Source organism: Carlito syrichta, unplaced genomic scaffold (genome assembly GCF_000164805.1).
Source record: "Carlito syrichta isolate Samal-C Ts95f unplaced genomic scaffold, Tarsius_syrichta-2.0.1 Scaffold303660, whole genome shotgun sequence".
NCBI classification, from domain to species: Eukaryota; Metazoa; Chordata; class Mammalia; order Primates; family Tarsiidae; genus Carlito; species Carlito syrichta.
This window is the reverse complement of record NW_007247756.1, coordinates 15,640-24,785: the sequence shown is the minus strand read 5'-3', so window position 1 is coordinate 24,785 and position 9,146 is coordinate 15,640. Positions and strand designations below refer to the sequence as shown.

At 39.8% G+C, this 9,146-nt stretch overlaps 1 protein-coding gene across 3 annotated transcripts in view; it reads right to left on the bottom strand.

The window, feature by feature from the left end:
• The window catches only part of SLAIN2 (SLAIN motif family member 2), a 50,959-nt gene extending 48,780 nt beyond the window's left edge, over positions 1-2,179 (bottom strand). For all 3 annotated transcript variants that reach the window (XM_021712822.1, XM_008058943.1, XM_008058941.1), the window contains exon 1: positions 1,893-2,179. In XM_021712822.1, coding sequence (XP_021568497.1) covers positions 1,893-2,073 — 181 coding nt within the window. In that variant the 5' untranslated portion in view covers positions 2,074-2,179. The remainder of the gene's footprint in view (positions 1-1,892) is intronic.
• Between the last annotated feature and the right edge of the window lie 6,967 nt (positions 2,180-9,146).

Sequence of the window (9,146 nt, the reverse complement as noted above, 5' to 3'; positions counted from 1 at the left end):
GACAGAGTGAGACTCCAACTCAAAAAAAAAAAAAAAGAGCAAGAGTCAGGTACTCAAAATTGCTATTTTTGAGGTGCAGTGTCTTTGCTTTTCTCCCTTGAGTCTAAGTTGCTAGTTACCAATTGCTAATAACTCCTATTCCTTAGGATATTTTAAACCAGGGGTTGGCAAAACATAGCCTTTAGGCCAAATCTAGTCCATCACCTGCTTCCGTAGGAAGGTCCTACTTCCTTGGTGGCTGCCAGTGGTTGCCTACCACTGTAAGGGCAAAGCTGAGCATTTACAGAGATCATACAGCCTAGGAGGACAAGCTGCTTACTATCAGGCTCTTCACAGAAGAAGTCTGCCAAGTCCTGTTTTATTTATGAGAAGACTGTCTCACTTCTCCCATGAGAATATAAGCTCCAGTAAGGAAAAGACTTTTTTGGTCTATTACATTCATTGCTGTACCCTCAGAGTTGAGAAAAATATGCCGAGCACAGTAGGTTCTCAACATATACTGTGGAAGGATGACAATTTCTAATTAAATTGTAAATTATTTTATTTCTAAAGTGAGCAACTCAGTACTGGAAAACAGTTCCAGGATTACTGTTAGTAAATGTCTAAATAATAACATCTAACTGAAGTTGGTTAGAAATTTCCAGTCATTTCAATTTGTCTATTAGTTTGTCTGTATATTTCTAATAATCGTTACGAATATAATTTGAATCAAGCTCCAGGGTATAATTCTAAACATAAGCTGATATTCAGACTAAACATTTTAGAAATCACATAGAGGCTATTGCTTTTTCAAAGGGGCTGCTTTATGTTGAGGAAAAATAAGACTTTAATGTCAAAATAGAGTCAGCTTCAGAAGTTCTGTAATCACACCCTGTAAGCTATTTTCAATGGATATATCTAACCATTACTCCTTCCAGCCAAACCAACTTGACTGCACACCAGAAAACTGGTCAGCTAGTCTCCCCTCTGCTTCCCCTGACAAGCTCCAACTTAAACTTTAACCAAAGATCACATATTATTTTCTAAGCCAAAAACAATAATGATAAATACATGGCTGCCAACTAAATGCAGAGCAAAAAACAAAAACAAAACGTAATCACACGTCAGTCCTTTACTACCTGAGTATTTCATAAAACAATAAGTCTTAAGAGAATGAGAGAAATACCAAAAGAGACAATATTTTCCTACATTTCTACCCACACTGGCATATTACATTAAATGTCATCAACAGCCAGACACATTTTGTCAGTTTTGTGAATGCTATTAAACAAAAGAGCATAAAAGCAATTTAAACCTAAAATGCTATGTAAAAAAAGAAAACCAAAACAAGGAAAGGAAATGAGTACATTTATTATGTACCTACTGTAGCCCAAAAACATGCTAGTTTCTTTCATATACATTATTACTTAGCCCTTAAAATGACCTTTCAAGGTTCATCACTCTTATGAGGAAACTAAGCTCACAAGCTAAAGAATACAAAGAGTGACTCAGCCGGTAAGGGCTGCAATGAGAACGAGAACTCTGGTTCCCCACCTGGATCTTTCAGTCCCATAAGTTTACTCCAAAGTATGGTATGTGATGATGATACCAGATGATACCAGACAAATATTTTTTATTTTAATGATTATCTCTTGTAACCTATATTAGAAAAACACTTATGAAATAATGAATTTTATATTATAAATCTTGTTCTTTATGAGAACGTTACATTAAAATGAGGAAATTTTTAAAAAAGTTATTAAGTAAATGATAGAACAAGGTTATGTACACATGGTAAAAACTCTCATGCTGGTATGCACAATGAGATTTGAAAGATGCTACCAAGCAAGAAATTGCCTTCCAAAAACACACTATTCAGCATTGATGCTTTCCAAGTAACATTGTCGACATACCTGACATAGTTTGGTCAAGTCTGTGGATAAGTGACTTCTTAGCACACTCAATATCAGGACTTGGGTGATCCAGAACTTGCCTGCACCAAACTAACGGGCTCACAGATTTCTGCATTGGTGTGAGTGTTTTCTTTGGTGATGAATACAGCCTAGAAGAAAAAAGAAATACAAAAACATTCATTTTTAAGCACAAAATTAAAAACAGGGATCCCTTTGGTTCAATTTAAATTGAAGAGGAAGGAGCAAAGGTGATGGAATATGTTTAAAACCACCCACAGTTACTTCCTGCACAGAAAACAAATACTGTATAATAATAAATGTAAACCCAAGTTTCAAGTATGAAATAAATTCAACGGACTTCTCTCTTCCTCTCATCTTTAACTTGGGTCTGTCACCAGCATGCATTGTAGTCAAGATTAATGTGGTAAATGACCACCATATCTTTAGTCCACAATCTGTATTCATCTGGACAAAAATACTGAAATCAAATCTCAACTTATGAAATAACTTACAATTCAAAATTAAATCAATGGGGCATTCTCTTTCCAACTTAAATACTGCAATGCCCCATAACAAATCTTGACCTCTTCATCCCTACTTTAAAAGCCGCAGCAATGATTGTATATTAACACTCTGCTAGCAAATGGGTAGCAACTAAATATCCACAGATAGATGACAAGCATTAATAAAAACCACCTTATGACATTATCACCACTCTAGCAACATATAACTTTTCCTTACACTGACTGGTTTTATATAACTTTACCCACACAACTCATATGCACAGGTACACTGTCCCTCTCTACCGCTGGCTATAAAACTCGTTTTAAAAAATGCAAGAAGCCGGGCTCAGTGGCTCAGCCTGTAATCCCACGCCTTTGGGAGGCTGAGGTGAGTGGATTACCTGAGCCCGCGGGTTTGAGACTCGCCTGGGCAGCGAGACCTCATCTCTACAATAAATAAAAAAATCAGCCGGACGTGGTAGCGCATGCCTGTAATTCCGGCTACTTGGAAGGCTGAGGTGGAAGGATCGCTGGAGCCCAGCAGGTGAGGCTGTGGTGGCCAGGAGCAGCCACTGCACTCCAGTCTGGGCGACCGAATGAGACAACAACTCAAAAAAAAAAAAAAAAAGCAAGAAACATGGATGAGCCTCAAAAACACAATACTCAGTGAAAGAAGGCAGACACAAAGAATACAGACTGACATGCTGTAAGAGTCCACTTAAATAGAATGTCTAGAAAAAACCAAGGAGCAGAAAGCAGAAAAGTGGCTGCCTAGGGCTGGAGGTGGGAATGGGGATGAGGTCTCTTTTTAGGGTGATTCAAGTGCTCTAGAATTAGATGGTAGTGATGACTGTAAATATACCAAATCACTGAATTACACAATGACTCTTATGGTATGCAAACGACACAGTAATGGGTAAATGTTATGGTAATATAAATTGTGTCTTGATAAAGTTGTTTTTAAAACATCTGCTGGGCTCGGTGGCTCAGCCTGTAATCCCGGCACCTTGGGAGGCTGAGGTGAGTGGACTGCCTGAGCCCACAGATTCAAGACCCGCTTGGGCAACTTGGTGAGACCTCATCTCTACAATAAATGAAAAAATTAGCCAGGTGTGATAGTGTGCGCCTGTAGTTCCAGCTACTTGGAAGGCTGAGGTGGAAGGATCGCTGGAGCCCAGCAGGTGGAGGCTCTGGTGGTAGGCTTCTTCTCCAATGCGGCCACTGCACTCCAGTCAGGGAGACTGAGTGAGACTCCAGCTCAAAAAAAAAACAAAAACAAACTGTAAGGTACTCTGAGCATCTTTAAAAATACAGAAACGGGGCTGGGCATAATGGCTCACACCTATAATCCCAGCACTTAGGCTGAGGTGAGAGGATTGCCTGAGCCTGAGAGTTCGATACCAACCTGGGCAACTTGGCAAGACCTCATCTCTACAATAAATCAGAAAATTATCTGGGAATGGTGGCACGCGCCTGTAGTTCCAGCTACTTGGGAGGTTTAAGGTGGAAGGATGGCCTGAGCCCAGCAGGTCGAGGCTGCAGTGGCCGGGAGTGTGCCACTGCCCTCCAGCCGGGGTGACACCAGAATGAGACGCCAATTCAACAACAAAAAAACCCCACAGAAACTGTTGTATGCTAAATGAATAGAGCATCAGTAACTAAAAACCAATTAAGCTACAATACTTTCATCCCTCCTACTCACCAGAACCCCCACAATATCGTTCCTGTTTTTGCCAATGTCACTGCAATTCTTTCAGCTACAAGGACTAAAAAATTTTTTTAGTTTAGTTTTTGGATTCCTCCATCTTTTTTATTCTCTAAGCAATAATGGCACCAAGTCTTGTTGATCCACCTTTATAAGCTACCTTTCTCCCCATTCCTGTACTCATTCCTCTAACTGGAGCAGAAGAAAACACTCTTCCTCCCATTCGTGGATAAAAGTTAATGGTACAACCTGCCCACACCTAGAGCGATGAAAAGGGAGAGAAGCCTACCATCCTGGGCCCCCCAAACTTTTTTACCATTCTATCCTCTTAATTCAAGGTTCCTATCACTACCCTAAGACTAGAAACAAAGGGCTCTGGTCCAAATGATACCAGCACTAAATTATTCTTTGGTCGGGGAACCTTTGGTTGGGGTTTCAAAGTACATGCTTCTAACCCTAATGGAGGACACCTGAGCTGGGCTGGATTGTGTAACTGGATCCTTAGCAGGACTGCATTGTTTTTCAAGGAAATCCCCATCTCCAGTCATATCCTCCTGAATGCACCTGATAGCATCTAAAGAAAATCCCAAATAAAAATATTTGGAATAATTATACATTATCATCTCCTTTGTTTACATCTTACAAATGTGGACTTCTTCAAAATAATTATTTTGCCTACTAAAAATATTTTGTCACTCTGACACTTTAGAATTTATGAAATCATGGTATATGATTAATCAAGAGGGACACATTTCTGATGAACACACCAAGTTTACTGATGGCTAATATAATTTAAGAAAGGTTGCAATTTGCCAGCCTTGACTAAAAAAACTCAGACATTACTTCACTATCCTATTACTATTAAAATTAAGTCAGGGAGGCCCAGTAGGGAGCTGAGCTCCGCCCCCCACAAGAGGTAACATTGGGAAGGAGGGCAGTGGCCCAGCAGGAGCTGATCTTAACTCTCCATCCACGGAAAGGAGCTAGGGTAGTGTCAACAGGACCTGGCATGGCAGGGAATGGAATGTCCCCCAACCCAGACCTCAAGGTGTACCTCAACTGCATGACCACCTGCCTTCTACAAACCCACAATCTCCAGGATATCACTGAAATCATGCACTTACCATACCCAGGACGCAGTTAAAGGACAGACAACAAACAGAACAATGAGGTCAATTAAAAACAAACAGCAACATGGCTACCATAAGTCCAGCCATCCTACTCATTCCATTAAAAGTAAATAGACTCAGCACCTACTCAAATGCAGAGACAGAGCGGATAAAAAACCAAGACCCAACAACAGGGTGTCCACAAAAGAAACATCTTAGATTCAATCTATGTCTCAATAGGTTGAAAATAAAAGAATTTTGGAAAAAATACACCATGTAAACAGTAACCATAAAAGAGCTGAAGTGGCTATACTATTATTAAACAAAATAAACTTTCTGTAATTTTTCTTTAAAGACACAGGGTCTTACCATATTGCCCGGGCTAGTCTTGAACTCCTGGACTCAAATGATCTTCACACCTCAGTCTCCCAACTAGTTGGGACTATAGGTGCAAGCCACCGCACCAGGTTCAAAATAGACTTCAAGATTAAAAATAGTTACTCAAGCCAAAAAGGGACATTTTAACACATCAGGAATATACAGCATATGTAAACATACCTAACAACAGATAAACAACTCAGAAATTTTATTTGGGGGTTTGAATAAACCACTCTCAATAACTGAAAAAAAGAACTACACAGATAATCAGTAATCATAAAGAGGACTTGAACGTCATTATCAATCAACTTTACTTAACCAACACTTATGGGATATGCCACCCAACAATAACAGAATACACATTCTTTTTAATTGCACATGAACATTTTCCTAGAAAGGTCGTTGGCTGAACCATAAAACAAGTTTTACTGAAATGAACAGAACTGAAATTCTTCAAATTAGGTTCTCTGACCACAATGAAATTAGAAATCAGCAACAAAAAGAAGGTCAGTAATTCCAAAACTTGGAAATTAAACAACACACTTATAAATAACCAAGGTCAGGTCAAGCATGGTGGCTCTAATGCCTATAATCCTAGCACTTTGGAAGGCTGAAGAGGGAGGACTGCTTGAGACCAGGAGTTTGAGACCAGCATGGGCAACATAGTGAGACCTCATCTCCACAAAAAATAAAAGTAGCCAAATGTGGTGGTGTACACCTGTAGTCCCAGGTACTCAGAAGGATTGTCCGAGCCCAGGAAGTCAAGGCTGTGGTGAGCCATGTTCATGCCACTGCACTCCAACCTGGACTACAGAGTAAGATCTCGACTCAAAAAAGAAGATTATAAGGGAATATTATGAACAACTTTATGCCAACAAAATAGATTAACTTAGATAAAAGAGACAAGTACCTAGAAAGGCACAAGTTATCAAAAAACAAAAACAACTCCTCAAGAAGGAAGAATCAGAACAGACTTACAAAAAGAAACTGAATTAGAAATTTAAAAATTGGCCATGCTCGGTGGCTCAGCCTGTAATCCCAGCACTTTGGGAGGCCGAGGCAAGTGGATTGCCTGAGCTGGCAGGTTTGAGATCTACCCAGGCAACTTGGTGAGACCTTGTGTCTCTACAATAAATAAGATAAAATAAAATAAAATAAAAAATTAGCTGGGTCTGGTAGCGTATACCTGTAGTTCTGGCTACTTGGAAGGCTAAGGTGGAAGGAGTCCAGCAGGGCGACTGTGCCCCAGTCTGGACGACGGAGTGAGACTCTAATTCAAAATAAATAAAAATAAATTTAAAAATCTTCCCACAAAGAAAAGCCCAGGTCCAGATGCTTTCACTTATTAATTCCATCAAATATCAAGAAAAACATAATGCCAACTCTGCATAAACGCATACCTAATGATAAAAGATCAGATACTTCTTCCTAAGACTGGGAACAAAGTAAGGATGTGCACGCTGATTACTTCCACTACATGTTGTAGTGGAGCATCTAGACAGTAAAATAAGACAAGAAAAATAAATGAAAGGCATTTAGATCGAAAAGAAATAAAGTAGGTCAGGCACAGTGGCTCAAGACTATAATCCCAACACTTTGGGAGGCCAAGACGAGAGGACTGCCTGGGCAACATGGTGAGACTGTGTCTCTACAATAAATAAAAAAATTAGTCAAGTGTGGTAGCGCGTGCCTGTAGTTCTGACTACTTGAAGGCTGAGGTAGAAGGATTGCTGGAGACCAGCAGATAGATGCTGGGGTGGCCATGAGCGTGCTACTACAATCCAGCCTGGGCAACGGAGTGAGACTCCAACTCAAAAAGGAAAAGAAAAGAAATAAATCTATCTCCAATTGCAGAAAATAAGTGTTTATCAAGGTCACGGGACACAAGATCAATAAGTGAAAAAGCAATTGCACTTATATATATAATAATCAATGAACAACGTGAATATGACATAAACAAATTCATTCACACAGCATCAAAAAGAATAAAACACTCAGGAATAAATTTAACAAATGAAGTGCAAGACTTGCACATTGCAAGCTAAAAAACACTGCTGAGAGATATTAAAAACTTAAATGTCATGTTTACAGATCTGAGACTCAATGCTGTCAACATGACAGTTCTTCCAAACTGACTTATGAAATCAACACAGCCCTAGAAAACTTCAGCAGGTGTTTTTATGGAAACTGACAAGCTGATCGTAACACTTGTATAAAAATGCAAAGGACAAAGAATAGCCAAAACAATCTTGAAAAAAAAAAAACTTTTTTAAAATTTGAAAATCTCTGGTCTGGTGCTCTTCCGATCCATTTTGTACACCGCTGCCAAAGTGTCTTATAAAATACAAATTTGACTACTAATACTCTTCTGCTAAAATTCTGTGTCAGCTTCTCTTTGCCCTTAGCACAGTTTTTCCAAAAATGGTTCCTACAGTCCTGAGCCCTGCCCAATGGGCAATACTGCTTCAGCTTCCAGTCGCACCTTCCTCTCCCAGTCAAACATAAACAGCAGCCACAAGGAACCAACTTCTATTCTTGGAGAGCACCATGCTGACTTCTTGGGCACTGTGCATGTGGCTCCTCTTACCCAAAACCCTCTCTGTCTCCTGGGCCTCAGCTTCAATGTCAGTCTTCAGGGAGAGTCTCCCTGAACATCTCTAGTAGCCCTGCCTGAGGTGTCCCACTGTGAACACCACCATGAGACGAGGCATTCTGGTGAGGGGTGTCTGCTGCCATTTGGACCTCCTCTATCAAAAAGGAAAACCCACCTCGCCACATTCTCATTCCAAGACTGACTTTATACTTTATACATTGTTGTCCTGTTTGAATTTTTTGAGTTGGTATTTATAATTTGAAAGGAGACATTTAAAAAATGTGTTGGAGGCAATAAAAATGCATCATGATGAGCCTCAAAATTCAAACATTATGCTAAGTAGAAGAAGCCAGTCACAAAGCACTCCAGATTGTATGATACCATTTATATGGAATGTCTAGAATGGGCAAATCTAGAGAAAACCCCTAATGGGGTTGCCTAGGGGTGGGTGGCATGCAGAGAAGACGAACAGGCAGTGACTACAAAGGAGCGGAAGGTTTCTGGGCCAGCTGAAAATATCCCAACATTAAATTACAGGAATGGTCGTACAAGTCTGTAAACACATGAAGAAAAAAATACCTGAACAATAAAAGTCATAGTATACTTTCAAAAGGTGAATTTTATGGCACACAAATTTTCTCAGTAAAGCTGTTAAAATCTGATAGAAATAAATTGGACTTTCAATATTCCATTTTTTTCCCTTAGAACAAGCAGTACAAGGGAACCAAGCAGCATTAAATATATGTGCATTGTTAAACACTGGAAGCTATTGATTTTCTTAGTGATTAAACAACTAAGAAAACTTTTTTGGCTGGTCTCGGTAGCTAAACCTGTAATCCCGTGCTTTGGGAGGCTGAGGTGAGTGAATTGCCTGAGACTGCAGGTTCGAGACCCGCCTAGGCAACTTGGCAAGACCTCCTCTCTACAATAAAAAAAAAAAAAATTAGCTGGGCGTGGTAGCGTCCC